At 36.7% G+C, this 22297-nt stretch overlaps 1 protein-coding gene across 1 annotated transcript in view; it reads left to right on the top strand.

Annotated features, from left to right (window-relative positions):
* Window positions 1-22297, top strand: part of NAV3 (neuron navigator 3) — a 341502-nt gene that overhangs the window by 293541 nt on the left and 25664 nt on the right. Inside the window, exons 23-27 of the mRNA XM_036760724.1 lie at window positions 4700-4811; window positions 8412-8533; window positions 10303-10475; window positions 16436-16589; window positions 18054-18228. Coding sequence (XP_036616619.1) covers window positions 4700-4811; window positions 8412-8533; window positions 10303-10475; window positions 16436-16589; window positions 18054-18228 — 736 coding nt within the window. The remainder of the gene's footprint in view (window positions 1-4699; window positions 4812-8411; window positions 8534-10302; window positions 10476-16435; window positions 16590-18053; window positions 18229-22297) is intronic.

Genomic DNA, 22297 nt, shown 5'->3' with positions numbered 1-22297 from the left:
ACATTAAGTGCTTACTATGATCCAGGAACTGTTCTAAGCACTTTATAAATATCATTTCATTTGATTATCAGTCATTAAATATTTATTAAGGGCCTACTATGTGCCAGGCATTGTATTAAGTGTTGGGGATACAAAAAGAGGCAAAAGACATTCCCTGACCTCCAGGAGCTCCTAGTCTAATGGGGGAGATAACAAACAAATATGTACATGCAAGCTAAATACAGGATAAATAGGAAATAATTAAAAGAGGAAAGGCATGAGAATTGAGAGGTTGAGAAAGACTCCCAGTAGAAGACAAAGAGTTGTGATTTAAAGGAAGCCAGGGAAGGCAGTAGGCAGAGATGAGAAAGGAGAACATTCCACGCAAGCATATCTACCTTAGAGAGATTAACTATATGTATGAGAACATTGATCCTTTGTTGCTCAGTCATGTCTGACTCTTTTGTGACCCTGTATGGGGTTTTCCTGTCAGAGATACTGGAGTGCTTTGCCATTTCCTTCTCCAGTTTGTTTTACAGACAAGAAACTGAGGCAAACAGAGGTTAAGTGACTTGCCCAGGGACACACAGCTAGGAAGTGTCTGAGGCTGGATTTGAACTCAGGTCTTCCTGACTCCAGGCCCAGCACTATATCCACTGAGCCAACTAACTTGATTTCTAGATTTTGCAAAGCTCACATGGAAGGCTGACTTGTGGATTCATGTAGCTTCACTACAGCCACATCAACCACCAAAATAATTTCGAATTTTATATGTTATTGTGTATATTCTTATATATGTGCTTGTTGTTTCCCCGGAAAGAATTCAAGTTTCTTAAAGACCCACGTTGTTTCGTTATTGTCTCTGTATCCCCAGGGCCTAGCACAGTGTCTGGGTTATGGCTGTCACCTAATGTGGCTCACTGATTGAGCCATTGGAGGAGTCTATGAACAGCTAGTACAGTAGTAAGTCTAACAGCCTGTAGATTTGCAAATGTACTCCCCTCTATATTCCATAAGGTAATGCAGGACTTGATCAAAAACTCATGACATTTTCCCCCACAAAACAAGTTTTTCTAATGTGGCAGTGAAAGAGGCTCGGCGATGCACTAGGCTTAGAGTCAGGAAGACCTGGGATCCAATCCTACCTCTGAAACATGCTGACTGTGTGACCCTGGGCAAGTCACCGAACCACTGACTGGTCCTCTTCAAGAAGGAAGGACAAACAATAAGAAACAAATTACTCAGTCCTCCAGGAAACCCTACGATGATAGCTTGCAGATCAGTTGTTGATCTTGCAGAGGCAGAGAGAATTTCCTCACTAATAGTTTCCTATACCAATGAAATCACAGGCCCAGACCCTACCCCTAGCCTCCCAGCCCCCCAAATGAAGAGTTGCTTATCTCAATAATATAATCATTAACCTTCCAGAGACCGATTGATTTCAATAGTTGTTCCCATGTCTAGAAAATATTAATATTGGGATGCTAAAACAAAATAGCTCCTAACAGCTTTTTGGGGGGAGATTTAAAAGAGATTTCACTCTGATTTCACTCTTTCCCCCTTTATTGCTGAATCTAAATTCCTTCAGTAGTTCTAATCTTCATTTTATAAAGCATAAAGCATTTTAACTCAAGAAGATAAACCACATTTTAATTAAAATTTAATCTGCATTCCAGTCTGAATGTTATAAAACGAAGTTGAATTATGTGATGTTTAAAATCTCTGTGTTTACCTTTGTAATTAACATTTTAAGTCCTAGGAATTTTTTTTTATGGAAAGTTTGCTTGTAACAATTGTACAAATTATTCATTAATACTTTCCCCAAAATAAAGTGCTACTAACTTTTTTTTATTATGAGTTTAATTCTAACATTGTTCTTTTTTGCTTCTCTGGCTACTCTGTCGTCATCCAAATCACTCCCCCTTGCCACATAATCCGGGAGGTTAACTTTAATTTTTATTTTAAGCATCATATGTGTGTGTGTGCGTGCATGTGTACGTGTATGTGTGGGTGTGTGTGTGTGTGTGTGGGTGTGTTTGTGATAAGTTGTAACATTTCCCTTTTGCTTTTCCTCCTACCTGACTGTTCCTTCTCCAATTCCTTTCCCAAATTCATCTATATAAACAAACCCATCAATGAATGTCCCCAAAACCTCTGTCCTGATCCCTTCACTCTCTACATTGTCTCGTTTGGCAGCCTTATCAACTTCTATAGATTTCATTATCATGACTCTGCAGATGGCTTCCAGCTTTATTTATTCTATCTTGGTCTCTTTCCTAAACTCTAGTCCTATATACACCTTAGCACAACATAGACACTCAAAGCATGCTTATCGATTAATTAATTGATAAAAAATAAATGGAATTGCAGATGAGCATCTCTAGTTCATTTTTTTTTATTTTTTCAAGTAACATATTTGCTTCATTCATTTGTCCCTATCACTAACACATCCCCAGTGAGTAAAGTAAAAACAAAACCCTTCATATCTACATTAGTCTAACAAAACAAATTCCCATATTAGTCAAACAAACAAAAATGTTTGGATCTGTTTGGATTTTAAGTTTATCACTCCTCTTTAAGGAGGTGAGTGTTCTGTTTCACCTCTTTCTTTAACTCAGGTTATCATTGCATTGATGAGTTCTAAAGGCTTTCAAAGTTGTTTTTTTTTTCTATAATGTTATTATTATGTAAATTGGGTTGCTCTCTCAATTCATGAAGTTCTTCCTACTTTCCTTTGTATTCCTGTTTTTAGCATTACTTATGATAAAATTATTCTACTCATATATGATTTTTTGGAATCATTTTCTAAGAGGAAGACAGTCCCTCATATACCAGCTTTTGGCTATGGTGAAAAGAACTTCCATAAGTATTTTTCTACATGTGGGTCCTTTTCCCCTTTCTTTGATTTCTTTGAGCAATGGGATTAGTAATGAAATAGCTGGGTCAGAGGTTGTGCAGGCCCAGTTTGGTAACTTTCTGGACATAGCTCCAAATTGTTTTCCAGAATGGCTGGGACAATTTACATCACCACCACCAGTACCCTAGTAAACCTCTTTTCCCACAATCCTTCCATTTGTCATTTTCCTCTTTAGTCATCTTTTTTTCTTTCATGGTTTTTTTTCTTAATTATTAGTGATTTAGAACATCTAAAAATAATTGTCAAGAGCTTGGATTTCTTCCTTTGATAGTGCCTCTTTATATTCTTTCATATTTTAATTGTTGAAGTATGGTTATTTCGGACCTAAAAATCAAGGTGTTGGTGTTTCATTTATCAAGAAGAGATTTTTGGGTTTCTGCCCCATTGGCAAGCTGTAAGAAGGAGAAGTTCTAGATTTTTATATTTCTTTGAAAGTCTCTGAGCAATTTCCAGTCTTTCTGCTTTGGGACAGCTGGCTGAGTGGATAGAGCACTGGACTTGGTGTGAGGAAGACTCATTTTCACAGGTTCAAATACAACCTCAGACACTAGTGTGACCCTGGGCAAGTCACTTAACCCTGTTTGCCTCAGTTTCTTCATTTGTAAAATGAGCTAGAGAAGACAATAGCAAACCACTCCAGTATGTTTGCCAAGAAAACTCCAAATGGAGTCACAAAGACTCACACATGACTGAAAACGACTGAATAAAAGCTTCTTTCTTTTACATCAGGAATGAGCAGAGATAAAATGCAGGTAAATGTGAGGAGCCCAGTACACAGTCCAAACTTAATTTTCATCAATTGCTAGAGATTCTGACTTGCAAGAATCAAAATATGCCCAACTTTTAAAAGTTTGCACCAGTGAAAAAGGCTGTGTCCTCTCACAGAAGGTGTCAGGACCTCTGCTAACAATGTTAGATCAAACTAGTTCCAATTGTATGATGCTCTTTATTTTACTGTGTTGTAATAAATAGTTTTAACATCTTGATGAAAATTCACTGCCTGTGAAATAACTGATTTGTTAAAATACTAGATTTACATCCATTTTCCCCACTTAATGTATCATAGTACTCATGCTCATAATAGAGCTAATAGAGCAAATATGTTGCATTTTCTGGCATTGTATTGTTTCTAGGATGCTTATTTCATTGAGTGATTTACTTAAATTCAGAAGAAACAGATATGCTCAATATAAGTAATGTATTCTTGACATGTAGGTTACTTGTTCTGATTGAGAACCGGGGTAATTAACGTCTATTTCTCCTCTAAATAGCAAAATGACTGTGGTTGGTAAAAGTTGAAAATAAAATAGACCAAAAAAATGCCAGCTTATTTGTTCCACCATTTTTAGACATCCCAATTGCCAAGGTTAATTGGTCATTAGTGAAAATTGCCCAAAATACCAAATTTTAATAGTCCCTGAACAACATTCTTAGTCTTTCCATCTCATTTCCTTCATCTAGAAAGAAAAGAAATTCATGAAGTGTCCCTATCTTACTTTACCTTTGAGTTACTGGATCAACATAAGCTCTATGAAGTGTATTATAATATTCTAAGAAATTAGCAAAAAATAAATCCACTTGATAGAGCCTCATGAAAATACACACACACACACACACACACACACACACACACACACACACACACACACAAATGAATAAGGACCTTGGGTATTAGTTTTAATTTTGTCTTCATATCTTGACAACACTTAGAGTACCTGGCACATAGTAGGTGATTAGTTGTTAATTCTTACTGAATCTCTCAAATGTCTAAATGTTTATGATTGTCCTTTCTTTGATCCATAGGAATCTGAACTTATAGAACTAAGGGAAACCATTGAAATGTTGAAAGCTCAGAATTCTGCTGCACAGGCTGCCATTCAGGGAGCACTAAATGGCCCCGATAATCCCCCAAAAGGTAGGTTTGCTACAAATACTATTCCTGGATTTGATAAAATTATATATTGGTTTTAACTACTGTTCAGTGCAAAGCTAGTCTTACGCTATGACATGCAGAGGTTACTTGAAAAAAATATGTATCAGACAATCAAATGACCTTTTTTGTTTAAAAAGGTGGCATTTGTGTGTATTCTGACAGATTTTTCAAATATGTACCTTATGATTCCCAAAGAATCATTGTGATATCATTAATTTGTTTTAAAGTTCATGCAGATATTATCATCCCATTGTTTTTCAACTTCAGCTAAGATTTCTATATTCATAAAATCTAAGATTACCACTTAAGAATGAAGATGGCATTTCTCCCATTTATACTAAACATTTGTTGTTTTATATTACATTTTAAACTAGCCTAATATGGCATATAAGCATCTATATAGACATGCTTAAGATGAAAAAGCAGATGTCTTTGTCACTAATTTACTTTATATCTTCATCAAATAGCTGGCTTAAGTGGTACCCTTAAAATAGGAAAATAGGATTCAACTGTGCGTGTGCGCGCGCCTGCGTGCGTGCGTGCGTGCGTGTGTGTGTGTGTGGGTGTGTGTGTGTGTGTGTATCTATCTGCATCCCTTCTTACATTCAGCCTGTCTAGGATTCATCCACTATACAAAGTGAGGTGCACTTTTAAACTATAGAATAAAATAATGCTATGGTGTTGATGTCTGTTCAATATTTAGCAACTTTTTTTCAAGCAAAATTTATATGCCTTGTGGGGAATCGTTGTGTCATAAATACTTTTCTTAGTAAAGCAGCTTGTGTTCTAAATCTTGAAGCTTTAAATGGGTGCAGAAGGGATTTAGGAAGGCTTAATCCTTCCTCTAACACAAATCATTGAAATAAAACTCAGGGAAGTATTTCTTTATTCTTAGGAAACAGGTAGTTCAATACAGCAATCAGACCTGGACAATATAAATTCCAATGCCGTTAAGGGTGGGAAGGATACCTAGAATGAGGGAGGAAGGGCAGAAATTCATTCAGCTCCAGTAGCCAGACTACATTGCCAGGATTTAGGCTGAACTAAAGTTCTATCTCCATTCAGTGGCACCTTTTATTTCCTCAGGTATTTGGTCATGTCTCAGCATTATAAGGATTAACAAGCCACTTAATGAATAATTTAAAAAAATATGTATACCATACTGATTTTAGATGCCTGTTGTATTGGTCAACAATCCAACAGATTGAGTGAATTGTTTGCCTTCCAAAAGGTTATTTCAGTGATCACAGCCTCATAAATTTATATTGAAATTGGCTTTAAGTGACCATGTTTGACTACACATCATTCCATTTTAAATGTCAAAGATTAAGTGTCGGGTGAATCTCTAACATGGGACTTACAGATGATCACTTTCACTTTATGTAGAATATGGAGTATCTTTTCAATTTGTCCTGTTATAACATTAATAAATAAAAATAAAAACACTACCTATCTTTAATACTTTAGACAACTCCACAGGACTAGAAGTTTCAGCATAAGTACCATAAGTACTGACTTTCTTCACCTGAGACTTTCCAATATACAAAAGATAAAATCTAACATCAGGTACTAAGGTCTGGAACATAGTAAGCCTCATCAATACTTGCTGACTGACTGACTGTACCTACTATCATTACCCATCAAACACCACTGGGATAATAATTTGTTCCAGGACTTTTTCTAGCTTGTGTCCACTGAATATAAGATGAAAGCAAGAAATAACTATAATAGTAATAAAAATAAAGATGTTGATGATACTGATGATGATGATGATGGTGATGAAGATTATGATGTATATTAGATAGAGTAGATAGACAGCTGGCCTTAAACACAGAAACAATTGCATTCAAGTCAGACCTCTGATACATTCTACTTCTGTGATCCTGGCCTTGTCATTTAAATCCTCAGTTCTCCAGCCAGCTTCTGAGACTATATAAACCTTGTAGAGGCATTGCTGATCTTCATTGATTGATGGCAATTCTTTCCTGGGATTTCCATTCACCAATAAGATCCTAGGTCCAGACAGAATATTAAGATGATTAAAAACTATAACCCCATTGCTTCATTTGTCAAGTGCAGATAAGAAAAATAATATTGGCTGTTTCACATAATTATCATCAGAAATAGTGGGGTATGATTGAAAGGAACACTGAATTTGGTGCCAAAAGTCTTGGGTTCAAATTCTCATTCTGCTACTTGCAACCTCCATGATATTGAGATTATCATTTACTTTCCACCTCTGTTTCTTTATTGATAGAAGGAATGGATTAGACGAGATATTTAGTTCCCTTTTTAGCTCTAATTTCTTAGCTCTTTGGATGAAATCAGATAAGGTATTCAACATGCTTTGAACCTTGCATATGAGCCATTGTAATCAACGTTATGGAGTGTCCACTCTAAACCTGTTCTCCTCAATAACACTTCCACTGATGGGTTGAGTTCCCAAAGGGAAACCTACTGCTTCTCTCAGGGTTCTAGGTATATTCCTGAGGGTCCAAGTTTCTAGTTTTGTTGCTCAGAAGCCCCAGTGGGTATTGTTTCTTGACTCCACAAGAAGCTCTTAGATAAGAAGTCCTTATCTAAGAGCTTCTTATAATAGGAAGCTCATAAGAGGTACAAGTCTCTAAATGGAAGGATGGTATCACACCCATGTAGTTGCTTTTTGGAGATACTTCAATCAACACCTTTTCACAAATATCATTTATCACATTCCTAATGTAGAATGGTAAAGGGTTCTATCTATTTTTGCTTATGCCTTTTATTTGGCTCTCTGGTATACATGGACATTGGGGTAATCCAAATATTTACTGCTATAATTGAATGAGTAGGAGTTGAGTGTAGTAGATAGAGAGCTAGCATGAAAGCCACACAGATGAAGCCTCTGATACAAAGTCCTTCCATGACACTGGGGAGGTTGCATAGCATCTCAATGCTGTCTAGGCAATCACCTAGGAATGGGAAAAAATGCTGCCTGACTTTGGTAGAGGGAATGTCCTCATCTGGGACTTTGCCACAAATCCAGTACTTGTGCCTGGAACTAATTGAGAAATAATATCCTCTAGTTCATGGGAGTTGGCTTTGGAACTGGGAAGAACTGTATTTGTGTTTCGTCTCTTATATGTACTGGTTGCATGACTGTGGGCAAGTCACCTAACTTCAGAATGCTTTAGGCAACAGAGACTCTAAATTGCAGAAAAAGTGGTGACCTGCTTTGGTAGAGGGGCTTTTCTCATCTGGTGATTCTACATACCCTTCAAATCCCAGATCTAGTCTCTATTCCTTGCAATTGATTAGTAAAAATAAACTAAACTAAAAGAAATTGTACAAAGCAAGGTCAGTTTTTATACAAAAGCAAGAAGAAATTTTATTGTTAGTGGTTAAAAGGCATGAATATTTACAGATGCCTCCCCCACTCTTCTTTCTCTTTCCTTCCTTCCTTTCTCCCCCACCTTCTCGGTATCTGTTGTTCACCTTTCCTTCCTCCCTTGTTTCTTTGCTTTCTCCCTTCCACTGGTTTCTGTTACTGGTTTTCCATATTTTCTGTTTTTCCATATTTTTCCCTCTCCCTCACCTTTCTCCTAGATCTCCGTATTAGAAGGCAGCATTCCTCAGAAAGTGTGTCCAGTATCAACAGTGCTACAAGCCATTCCAGCATTGGCAGTGGTAATGATGCTGACTCTAAGAAAAAGAAAAAGAAAAACTGGGTAAGTTCTTGTGATCAATCTACCTCATATTTGTATATTGGGCCATGTTTTCAACATTAGTAGAACTTGATGATGTGTAGGAATTCAACGACCACCCTAAGAGTCAAACTCCGTTTATTACTAATTCAATGGCCATGCACCAGTATGGTCTGTTTTAGGAGTGGGGAACCTGCAGCCTTGAGGTCACAGGTAGCCTTCTGGTCCTTGGGTGCAGCCTTTTGACTGAGTCCAAGTTTTACAGAACAAATCCTTCTATTAAGGTGATTTGTTCTGTGAAGTTTGAATTCAGTCAAAGGGCTGCTCTTGAGGACCTAGACAATTCCCCAGCCCTGGTCTAGTTAAAATAAAATGAGACTTCTTCAACTACAGTAATAAACAATCAGCAAATATTTGAATGCTTGCTAGGAGCCAGGGACTAGAATAAGTGTTGACAATAAGAAGAGAAGGGGAGGAAAGGAGAGGGGAGGAGAAGAGAGGAGACAAAAAGAAAGGAACAATCCCTTCTCTCAAGGAAATTGCATTCTATGCAGCTGGGGTCAGGGAGTTAAAAAATGTAGACTGACCAACTCTCTCCCACCCATGCAAAGCTGATCTGTCACATTATCTTCTGAGACAGTCTGACCATATTCGCCAGGCAAAAATGGTAGGGGTAGCTACTTTGTTCCATAAGGAAGGAAGGAAGGAAGAAGAGAAGAAAAGGAAAAATATAAAAGAAAAGAATATGGCAACCTGGGGGCTGGATAGTAATACATTCAATGTAATTCTACTTAGCAGGAATGGTTCCAGTGTCCAATACTTAGGAGCCAGAAACTGAGAGGTTCTCTTAAAAAAGAAACAAACCACTGGTGAAAAGAGTGGTTACATAAGCGAAGCTCTTTTGATGAAACCAGACACATACATATCACAGGATCTTATTGGAGTGTTTTCTATTAAATAATGAAAGACATATCTTTTTTGTTTTAAAAAAATGTTTATGCAGGTAATATTTTTAAATACTGATCAGCCTTCATTCCCTTGATTTGTAATTCCACACTCTTTCATGTTTCTGCAAGGTGAACTCTAGAGGAAGTGAGGTGAATATAAACCATGGACAATTTGGCATGCATCTATAAAATCCCCCTATCTTGGCATGATTGCTATTCATTTTGGCAGTAGGCTTTTATACCCTTTTAAAAACAGATTATCTTGTATGTCTTTTCTTTGTGTCTTTTCATTTTAATCTCAGTCTATAAAGAAAGGTAATGTAGCCACTTCTGAATAAAACTGTAGGGGACATCAATTCTCTTTTTGAATAGTTTGGGAATTTAAAATTTGAATAGAAAATGGCACTTAATAGAGAGCAAGGTGAATTTGATTTTATTTTGCCTTTTAAGTTGACAATGTCAGCTATGGCTGATGTTATTGTGATGAGGCGATTATTTAAAACCAAGTGCCTTGAAGGGAGAAGCCGCGGGCATAGGCATTGGTCAAAGGTACTTGGTTTTAAATGGGTACTCTGACAGCCATGCTCCTCATTCTGCCCTTGTCTGAAAATCCTCCATGTCTGCGCTGTGCTGGATTAATATTTTTTTTAAAGGCAAAACACAGTATCGTATTATTAGAGATACTGTGTTGCATATGTTAATTCTCTGCTTCTAAATACTGACCCCAGGCAGTGGCTAGGATGGCATCTGCAAACTAACTTCTCAAAACAAGACAAAACAAAACAAAAAAGCTTTCTCGTTATACACAGAAAAGAAGGAGAAGGCTAATTTCTCTCTTTCTTTCAGCTGAGGAGTTCATTCAAACAAGCCTTTGGGAAGAAAAAGTCCACCAAGCCCCCTTCCTCACATTCTGACATCGAAGAACTGACTGATTCATCCCTTCCATCATCACCGAAGCTGCCCCATAGCTCTGGTGACTGTGGGTCAGTATCCATGAAGCCTTCACAATCAGCTTCTGCGTAAGTCATGTCCTAGACAGGCTGCTGATTCATTAAAAAAAAAAAAGCAATCAGCGAAATGAGGTATTGGACCTCAGGCTGAGCCCTCCTCTATTTCTGTTTTTTTTTTCAATTCCACATTTTAAATATTTGAACGTTTTTTTAAAAGACATAAAGCACCTTATATTTTAGCATTATGGCATCCCCTTTTTGGACATATTTTTATTTTCACATTCTTTTCTCATATATGACAACACCTACTTTCCTTTCATACAATGGAAATTGTTTTCCAGCATCACTCTCCATTTTTCCCCTCTAAACCATTATCTTTGCTTCTTTCTATTTGCATTTGTCTCTCTCCGTCTAATTGTGCATGGATGCAGGTCATCTCTTGTGTGGGCATCAAAGAAACGACAAAATGGCCATGTGATCTACAAGCACAGATCCCGGTAAAAGGCGTGTGGTGCATGACCCTCTGTACATAGCCAAAAGCAAGCCTGGAAAATGTTCTGTGTGTGTTTTTTTTTCTTCTTAGGAATCATTTGCATGTTTCCCAGAAACAAAAATATTCTTAGTCTTTTAGTATCATTTAGGGGAAGCAGTCTGCTAGTGAAAATGACACTGTCTCATGTCAGAAGACCTATCTTTGAATCCTGGTTCTATCACTTACTAGATAAATGACTCCTAAACACCCCGCCCCCCAAAAAAGTCAAAAGCTCTGAGCCTGTTTTCTTGTTTATAAATTGGGGAAAATAGTATAGAGTTGGAAGGGACCTCAAAGAACAGCTAATAAATCTAATGATTTCCCCTAATAGAATATGAATTTCTGGAGAGAATGGATGGCTTCATTTTTTTCTCGTTGTAGCTCCACTGCCTAGCCCAATGGCTGCTACATAGTTGGAACTTACTAACTGCTTATCGATTTATTGATTGAACTAGTCTATCTACCTGAAAAATGAATCCCCTCTACGCCATTCATGACAAATGGCCATCCACACACTGCTTAAAGATTTTCAATGTTTGGGAACTCACTACCTTCCCAAGGCAACTCATTCCATTTTCAGCTTTTGCTGATTGAACATTTTTCTACTATTGAGTGAAAATTTAGCTCTCTGTATCTGACACTCATTATTTTAAATTCTGGTCTCAGAGGCCAAGCAAAAAAAAATAAATTCTCTATCCACATGACATATCTACAAGCATTTGAAAACAGTGATTTCTTCTCCACTAAGCTCATCTCTTCTCCAAGTTAACCATCCCCAATTCTTTCAAGTGAATGATCCTCATGGGTTATGTTTTCAAGCACCTTACCACCCTTTTTGCCTTCTTTTGGATGAATACCAACTTATCAGTGTCCTAGTTAGTATTAATTATCCTTGCCCCACTTACTTTGCAGGGTTTCTAAGGGGAAAGTATTTATAACATTGAATTGCTATGTAAATGGGAGTGTTTATTATTATAAATTAATCATATAAATGAATTGGAGTTAGTGTGACATCATACAGAAGTGGCCTGGGAGTTAGGAAGATCTGGAATCAATTCTTAACTCAGGTATATATTAGTTGTATGACTTTGGAAAAATCACCCAACCTCTTTGTGCCTCAGTTTCTTCCTACGTAAAATGAGGGAGTTATGCTTAATGGCCTCTAAGTTCCCTTGTGGTTCTAAAAGGCATGATAATATGTTCATACACATCCTGTCCCTGACACATACTGCCTGTGTAACCTTCATCAAATTGCTGAACTTTTCATGGCCATTGTCAACTCTCTTAAGACTAAAAGTGGCTAGACAGGTGCTGACCTGAATTTGAAGAGCAAGTTCCTTACTAGGAACTCTTATAACAATGATGTTGTAGATGTAGTCCTCTGCTAACCACCCTCAAAAAAAAAAGAGAGAGAGAGAGAGAGATGAAAAGCCAATGTTTATTGATAGAGACACTTTCCAAAATGGTAGTTGCCTATGCAGATAAAATTCCAAGTCCATTTTTCCCTCTCCCTAATAAATAAAACTGTAAAATTGACCTATGCTTTCCCAGTTCTGTGATGTGATTAAATACTTTGACTGGATCATCATCATCCTTCTCTAAGTCCTACCTGATAAATCTTCAAAGTGCCTATAAAATTCATGGATCTGGAAGGCAATGTCAATGGAAGACGAACTCTTAGATCCCACAGAGATGGAAAGGCTTTAAGAATGAAAGTAGTGATGGAATAGACTCTCAAAGTTTTGGAGGTTTATCACTAGGAGCTTGGCCACTGTGTGCTAAATATTGGTGGGCATGATATTGCAAGACCTTTAAATACCTAGGTGTATTCTCTATGAAATCATAAGTCCTACAGAGTGTAGGAGAGAACAGTGCCCATACCAAAGAAATCACATGTTATTAAATGGTTTAAGTAACTTTCATTTGTTCATCATCTCTTTGGGTCTTTGCAGGCAAAGACTGGCTGACCACTTGTCTTTCATGTAGGGGGGATTATTTCCAGGCACAAGTGTGAACTAATTGGACTCCAAGATCTCTTCTAATTCTGAGGACATTTTTACAGTTAAGACCATGTGCTCAGACAATTCCTTTTGCTCCACTGTTTAACGTCTAATTTAGTAGGGGAAGAAAAAGCTTTGCAATGATTTATATTCATTAAACCTTTCCTGACAGTAAGATGTGAAACACAAAGGTAGGTTGCCAGTCACAAAGTGAGAATAAGAATGCATTCCTTCCTTTCCATAAGTAACCGAAATGATCAATAGTCAATCACTTTCACAACAAACATTGATGGAATGACTACTGTGCGCTCAGGACTGAGCTAGATGCTATAAGGTATTAAAAAAAAGATGCATAAGAGGTAGTGGCAATATAGAATGAGTTTACAGTATCAGCATTTGATTAAATGCTAGGAGAAGTGATATGGACAGGAAGAGCTATAGGATTTACTGTTTTCATTTACTTTTCTAGTAGTGATAATGAATTTGCCCTGATCTAGTCATAGTCTCTTACCCTGTGTAACCAAAAATAACAATTTATTGAGACAACTGTTTGGGAAGAGGGAAGAGGAATGCAAAGCTAAATTTCCTGGGTGTGTTGGAGCTTGTGATTTTAGCTCTATTAACATCCTCTAATTATCTGGTCCTACTAGGAAGACAAAGCATGTATTACTCCTAAAAATGCTCAGGTCTAACCTCTCTACTGTCTTTGATGCTGTTAACCACTTGGTATTTTTGGATAATCTCTGTTTTCCTGCCTTTGTGCCTTAATGCTCTGTTTGTTTACCTCTACGCTCTTAAATTACATCATATGATCATAGATACTTTAAACAAAAAAGGTTTTAAATGAAAAAGGGTGGGTCAAGATAGGACTGCCTACACATTTTTCCCAAGTTAGAAACCATAAAGAGTAGCTACAGAGAATACCAGTTGATATAACCAGAACTTCACAGGAGACAAAAATACAAGAAAGGAGCCAGTAGTAAAACCTATGGCCTCAAATGTCTACATGCATAAGCCCTAAATTTAGACAACGAAAAAGAGAAACCAAAGGTCCTAACAAAGCAATTTTTACTTCATGGATAAAACTGTCACCTGGGGGGGATGAAACATATGACAAAATTAGGGATCTAGATGGGCATACCTTATCCTAAAGTATCAGGACAGATAAATAGGATGTGGAGGTTGCATGGCATTGTGTTTTAAGAAGATATACTTCTTCGAAAAAAAATCCAGGAATCAGAAGTGGGAGGCATGGTGGAGTGCTTGTAGGTGAAGATCAGTAGAGTCTTTTTTTTTTAAATTGGTGTATACTCCATGCCATTTGGGCAGAAAGAGGAAATAGATGAAGAGTATTTGGAATAGACCACAAGTCTGTCACAAGGACAATTTTAGAGTGAGATGTGTGTGTATTGGGGGCGGTGGGGAACGGGGCTTCAGTAAGCCAGATAATTTGTGGAGAGGGGTCTCTTAGGCAAAAGTAAAGTAGCTAATGACCTCTTAACTTTTTTAGTGATGATTTAATTATTCAAAAGTAGAGTAATCAACAAAGCAAAATTCTATTCTGGGGATAATTCTCATTAATACAGAGGGGCTGATTGCTGCCCTGGGTGGTAGGAAGTGACCACTTCTCTGGTAGAAATGAAGAAAAAATGTGGGCATAGTTTTATTTGCTTCCTAGATTTGGGGAAATCAGATTTCAAAAGGTTTAGAGGAAATATGTGTAGAATCTCATGGACTAAAAGTACTTCAGAGATAATTGGCCTAGAAAGGATGGGAATGGCTGAAGAATACAATTCTGAAGACACAAAAAGAAGAATTCAAATAGGGAAAATAGGATTTTCTGAAGAGATGAAAATAGGGAACTTACCAACCTGCTTAGATTTTAAAAAGAAATTTAGAGAGGATGAAAGCAAGGGAAGGTAAGAGAAGTAAATAAAAGAGTGTGTTTTGTTCCTATTGGGGAGGAACAAAAAGGAGTCTCAGCAATACTAAATCTCAAAATGAACTAATCCTGGTTAGAGAAGCTAAGGACAACAACAATAAAATTAAACCATATTGCTGTGTTTAGAGAAAATAAATGATCAAAGAAGGGATAGGAAGTCTGCTTGACAACGGAAAAGGCTGAGCTACACAATTCTCATACTTCTGTTTGTTGGGTTTTTTTTTTTGACAATGAGGATGACCTTTGAAATGGTAATGGCATAACTGAAATCAATAACAGAACTTTTATACTCAAGATAAGCAAGATAGCTAGCTCCCCTTAATGAATTTAAAGTCTTCTAGCCCAAATGAATTATAGCCTTAGGGACTCAAAAGAACTGGCAGAGGGAATTGCTGAGTTTCTCTCAGGGATATCAGAAATGTCATGGGAAATGGGATGGATACTAAAGGGTTAGAGTGCAATGTTCCAATACTCAAAACAGGGAAGAAAAGGCCAGCAAACATGACTTGGATTCCTAGAAAATGAGATGGTTAGTGAATACCTAGATTGAGAAACAGTGGTCATAAAGGGCAGGGCATTGTAAGCTTTACCTAATTTCCTTTCTGGAAATCTTACTAAAGTAATAAGTGGAGGAAATCCTGTACTTGTAGTTCACTTCAATTTGTGGCAAAGTTTTTGACAAACTTTCTCCTACTATTCTTATGGAGAAGATGGAAAGATACAGATTAGAACAGTGGTGTTAAATTCAAATGAAAACATTTCCCTGCAGCTTTACAAAGTTACTTGGCAGGCCAGGTGTAGGATCCAAGTTTTATACCTCTGGATTAGATAATAACATACTCAGAGGAATTCCTAACTGGTCTTACAGCCAGATTTAAAGAATTTTTGTTAATAGTTTAATGTCATCATGGCAGGAGGTTTCCAGTGGAGCATCCCCAGGATCTGTGCCTGGCCCTATGCTGTGAAATATTTTCATTAATGATTTGGATAAAGATAATAATGGGATGTTCATCATATTTGCAGAATACATGAAGCTGGATAGCTTCATGATGGATGACAGAGCCATAATCTCAAAGAATAATGACTTCATCCATTTTGATGAATCCTGTAAGATGAAATTCAATAGGGAAAAAAAGTCTAGTCTTACTCTTGGGTACCAAAAAACATTTTTACAATTGCAAGATACAGGGAGGCATGGTTAGATACCAACTATTCCCCTATATTATCAGCTTCATGGTAAATATTTTTATAAGTTAATCATGTAGTCAGGTCACTTCATGTTTAGTCATACATGAACATTTTTAACTTCAGATAAAAAATGCATAAATAAAAAGTTGGCCAATATTTTCACCCGGAGATATTTCCTTTCTTATGAACCACTTAAAGTTGCTGTCGTGCAATTCTCTCTGTCTCTGTGTCTCCCTTTGTTTCTGTCTCTGTCTCATCTACACATCAGCAAACACTTTCCATTGGAACCCAGCTCACATGAGGTACATTTCTTTTCCTTAATCTTCTTCCTTTCCCCTTACTTACCTTTTTGTTCTTTCTTCTTTAGGATCTGTGAATGCACAGAAGCAGAGGCCGAGATTATTCTGCAGCTAAAGAGTGAGCTCAGAGAGAAGGAGCTAAAATTAACAGATATTCGTCTCGAAGCTCTCAGTTCTGCTCACCATCTTGACCAGATTCGGGAAGCAATGAATCGAATGCAGGTCAGTGCCTTGGTTAGGTTGGGGAACAAAGTAAATGCTTACAACTTTTGTATTTTTATCCTCTAGATTTAAATTACTTGAGGCAACTTTCACACCCTGTGAAAATGAATATGCTACATGTTAAACATACTGTAAAAATGTTCTCTGAATTTTGCCACCATACCTCATTTTTTGCCCGTAGCCCCCAAAATAGAATTTGAGTAAATCCAGGGATGAGCCACACCTGTGTCTGTGAGATACACTTTTAACCAAGACAATTGAATTCATTTCAATTGGAGATTAAATTCAAGTTCAGTTCTGTTTCTTTAGAGGAACATTTATTATTCTGTGGTACTGATAGTCGTGATTATTTTTTTCCTTTCCTGTCATCATGTATCTGTTTCTTTATATACTTTTGAAATATGGCTTTCTAGTAACATGAGTGTTTTTTAAAAAATAAAAACAAATCTTTAAAAAAAGAATAAGGTTTCCAATATTGTTTCTAACTGTAGAAAGAAAATGTGTACTTTAGAATTAAGCTTTTGAATTTCCTGATACTTGATGAAAAGAGGAAAAGTTAAACTCTGACAAAAGCAGAATATTCTCAGACTAAGTTTTGATTTTATAGTTGTAAACTCATCACTCAACACCATGGAGGATTTAAATGAAGGGGCAAATCCCACTACCTACGCAAATTCATCTTCTAAGTACGTAGTTGTCACATGATTTTGTTGACTATTTTATGAACTGCTGGCCCAGGTCTGAATGAACAAAGCTCTTTCAGATTTCAATATGGGTTTTGAAATTTATAGGGAGCCTACCTTATTTTTATATAATATTACTGAGATTTTGTTTATTGCTTTGGCAAAATCATCTGTTCAATATGCTGAGAAGGGCATTATTCCAGTTATTTTGTCTGTGATCATTATCTAAGGATTATTCGAGCATCCATTTATTTAAATTATACTTTTTTAATTTAAATTATGCTAAATAAATATCCAACTGAGAAAAGTGAGCTTCTAAAACTAAAAACCCTAACAGGTCTTTAGTCACATCCTCTTCCCCCCAACCCACCCTCCCTCCCTCTCCCTCTCTCTCTCTCTCTCTATCTATATACACACACACACACACACACACACATATACACACACACACACACACATAGATATATATATATACATGCACACACACATATATACGTATGTATGTGTATACACACACACATACACATACATATATACTGGAAAATGCTTAGTGAGTATACAGTGAGTACCAGTGAGAGGAAAAACAATGTGATGATTTTCTGTCTTGTTTTCTACTTTCTGTACTAATGCAGGGAATTCTGTGTTTAGGGCCCATATTTGTTCATTTCTTATATTGTTGCTGAACCGTGAGGTAGAGGCCACACTGCTTACCATTTGAGAGGAGTTAACTCTTTTCTCTAACTCAGTTCTATTTATTTCTGTTTATTTATCTTTGCAATAGAATGAAATTGAAATCTTGAAAGCTGAAAATGATCGTCTGAAGGCAGAGACTGGGAATACAGGGAAGCCTGCTCGCCCTTCATCTGAGTCTTCCAACAGCACGTCCTCCTCATCATCTCGCCAGTCTTTAGGGCTTTCATTGAACAACTTGAACATCACTGACTCTATTACCTCAGGTGATTACGTGACTGTCTGTCTGTCTATCTACACCCACCTGTTATTTCACTGAAGGAAGCTAGTAATGCTGACAGCATGTTAACTTTTGTTTGTTTGTTTTTTTAACCCTACGAAATATTTCCTGAGTGTTACCAACACAGCAAGGTGAAAGAGTTAGAGATTTGGAGTCAGGGGGCCTGGGAAGAAATCCTGGCTCTGCCAATTATTACCTAGGAAAGTTTGAGTAAGTCATTTCTTATGTCTGGGCCTCATTTTCCATAAGTGTAAATTTAGGGGACTTAACTAAAAGTTTCTTCTAGCTCTAAATCTTCCATGATAATTGAGAACAGTTTGGGTTTTCTTGGCTCCTACCTCAGATTTAACTGGTATATATTTCAAAGTATAGGGAATGAGGAAGCTCTCTATACAGGTAGTTTTAGAGAGTTTACTGGAGAACTCAAAGGTAGATTGGTTGCCCAAGGTTGCACAGCCAGCATATGGCAGAAATAAGACTTGAACCTGGGGCTTCCTGTCTCTGAAGCCAGCTTTTCATTGACTGCCCTGACTCTCCATCATGGGAAGTGAAAGGCAGAGTATTTTAAAGAGTTTATTCTTCTAACCCCCAACTCTTGATCAGTATTGTTTCTATTTCATCACCTGAAACTTCACTCTATGATCCCATGTATAATGTCTTTTTGATCATGAACAGAAAAAGAATCTTCTCAACATAGTCACTCAAATTCTTGAATAATCTGATAAGTAGGTGCATTCATAATTTGTACAATCCAGAACCACTTAATCTATAGAATTCATGATTCAGAAGTTAAAATAATATTGAAATCATCCTCTGTGTATGCAATTGTATATGTTTTATATACATATGTAATATTTATGGATATTTAAATATTATCTATCTTCAACTTTTAGTCCTAAATTAGTGAGTTTGATCTTGCCCTCAAGGAGTTTACATTCTAATGTAGGAAATCATATATGTATGTGTATATGTTATGCATATTCTTATGTGCATATGTATGTATATATACAAATATATGCACTATTTATGGATGTTTACATTCTAATGGAGAGAAATATACATGCATTTTTCTGGATGCTTAAATATTTTATACACGTACATACATACACACACCACATTAGAATGTAAACTCCTTGAGTACAAGGTCAATATCATGTGGTTTTTTGTTTGTTTTTGTATCCCCAGTAATCACATTATTCAAGGCATGTAGCATAACCCTAACAGCTGTTTGTTGATTGAATGATCAGTTTCCAATAAGCAAGTAACTCATTAGCATCAGAATCTATTATTCTATGTAAATACTAGTGATGTAGCCAGGGTAGAAATGTTATTTAATTTCAAGTGGAATAGTATTTTCCAATGAGATATTCAGTGCGAAAATATGACCCCCTTGACTTGCCTATAACTTTCAGCACAGCCTTAGGAGCCCTTTTGTAATTACAAGGCATGGCCACCAGGTGACGCTTGGAAACTATTAATATGAATGCCCAAGTGGAAAATCAGATTCTACTGTAGAACCTCAAAATTTTCCTCTATTCCTTTAAATTAGATTAAAAAGCAAAAGATGAAGCAGTATGAAATGTCATAGGGCAATGATAATTACTAAATTTTTTTCCCCTAAAATGGATGCTTATCTCCTAGGCCTCTGAAAACCCAGAATTTGCATGTCCCTGTCTAAATTTTGACATATTTCCTACTGCATGCTTCCATTTAGCTGCCATTCAACATTTAGTCCTAAATTAGTGAGTTTGACTCACTAATAAAAAATCAAGTGATAGATCTTAAATCCTATGGAAAAAAAAACCTTCCTATGCCTTGAGTGTAAGAAGTGTATATAGTACAGAAGAAATATGTAGCACACACAAACACATGCATATGTGTGTGTGCGCATATGTATACACATATGCAAATAGACATATTAATATTAATATTGCGATTAGTAAGTGAAGCGGTTTAAAAACAATGAGGTTGGGAGAAATGGGGTAAGAAACCTAGATTCCAAACAAAGGGCATAGAGAGACTGCATTCAATACAAAACCATGGGATCTTAGAGCTGCAACGGACCATAGAGGTCAAGCCATCCAAACTTTTCCTTTTTACAGATGAAGAAATTGAAGACAAGCAAGGATAACTGGATAATAAAATAATAATAGTAACAATAATAATAATTTTTCCAAGTAACAGAGGGAGTAAATGGCAGGGTTAAGATTTGAAATCAGGTCTTCTGACTCCAAATCCAGACTTGTTTTTATTATACTCCTGTCAATTAAATTAGAAAAGACAAAAATGATTTAAAAATGGAATATGCCAGTGCATAAAAAGGAAAAGATAAGATTGTAGTCATCTAAATCCTCTTCTGGAGGCCCGAATAGGCAAAGGAATTCAAGGAGGGTTGAATCAAGGTGATTTCCTTTATCTACTCTTCTTCCTAACAAGCATCATGGTGGGGGTAGAAGTTATAATAACTATTGGAAGAAAAAAGGACTTTTCTGCCTGGATTTGACATCCTAATAGAGTTCAGAAATGAGTCCATTATAGGACAATTTCAGGAGTTAGCAACTGAAAGCTCAGTATTTTGCTCTCACTTAATTGATTTAGTTTTCTTTCCATGTTAAATAAGGTGTTTTTGTGTCTTACATTTTATCAGCATTTTAATTTTTGTTCTACAAATCTCAAAGCATATTTCAGCATTAATATTTATCAGTATATCTGGTATATAAATGAGTACATAAAGAATAGATGGAAGGACACCTTAGCTAGGAAGGCTCCAGAAGCTGGGAGGAATAGGGAAAGGCATTTTGCAGAAATAGGCATTTGGGTAAAGTCTTGAAGAAAGCTGGTGATTCTAAGGGCAAAGATTAAGGAGGGGAGAGTATTTTAGGCATAGGGAACAACGACTGCACTGGCCAAAGATAGAAGCATCATGTGCAAAGAATATCTCGTAGGCAATATGGCCATACCATAGAGTATATAGAGGGAAGTAACACATAATAAGTTAGAAAGGGAGAGGTTAACTTCAAATGTTAAACAAAGGAAGTTTATATTTAATCCTGGAGAATATAGAGATTCACTGGAGTATGTTGAATAAAGAGGTGACAAAGTCATTGCTATACCTAAGTACTTTGGTACCTTAGTGGAGGATGAATTGGAGTAGTGAGAGAACTGAAGCTGAAAGACCAGTTAGAGGTCTAGTGTGAAAAATCCAGGTAAGATGTGGGAAAGGGATGTATGTGATAGATGTGCTAGGGGTAGAAATAAGAAAATTTGCCAATGGATTCGATTTTTAGTGGGAATGAGAGTAAGGAGCTGAGGATAACATTTGGGTGGCAAGTCTGGTTTACTAGGAAGATGCTGGTAATCTCCATTGTAATAGAGAAGTTCAATAGACATGAGTGTTAGAGGAATGATAATGAGCCCTTCAAAATCATGGTGAGCTTGAGATGTCTATGGTACACTCAATTCAAAGTGTCCAGTAGGTAATGTGGAACTGAACCTCAGGCCAGAAACTAGGAATGGATTTGTAGATTTGGGAATGATCAGCAGAGACAGATGGCAAGAAAGCAAAGCCAGGAAACATCTCCCAGGCTCCAAGTACTAAAGGAAGGGAAGAATTAATACTAAAGACCAGTAGCTCAAAAGGCTGAGATCAAAGAACAGGAAAAAAAAGTGGGGGAAACATATGAATGGGTGAGAAAGAAAAGAAGCGATTGATCAAGGAACCCTCACAGCACTGGCAAAATAAAGAAGGGCCTCTTTGGAGCATCATAATTCAAATATCTGCTGATAGAACATTGCCAGTTTCCATGAATAAGAACTAAGAAAGATGACTTTCAATATGTATACTTTTTACTCTTTGACTAAGCATATCATTTTTTCACCTCTGTAGTCACATATGCACTGAAACTTAATGTAAAGTAAAAAATCTCCCTGATCCTATTTTCCATATCATGACTCTTGTTTTCAAGGTCAGACATTTTAATATTCACAAATTCAAGGACACCAAGGCTTGGGCAACAAAAATAAAGTTTATATTTAATGGTGATGACAACTGGTAT

Source organism: Trichosurus vulpecula, chromosome 5, assembly GCF_011100635.1.
Source record: "Trichosurus vulpecula isolate mTriVul1 chromosome 5, mTriVul1.pri, whole genome shotgun sequence".
Lineage (NCBI taxonomy): Eukaryota > Metazoa > Chordata > Mammalia > Diprotodontia > Phalangeridae > Trichosurus > Trichosurus vulpecula.
The sequence above is the reverse complement of the archived record's forward strand: the minus strand, read 5'-3'. Positions and strand labels throughout refer to the sequence as shown.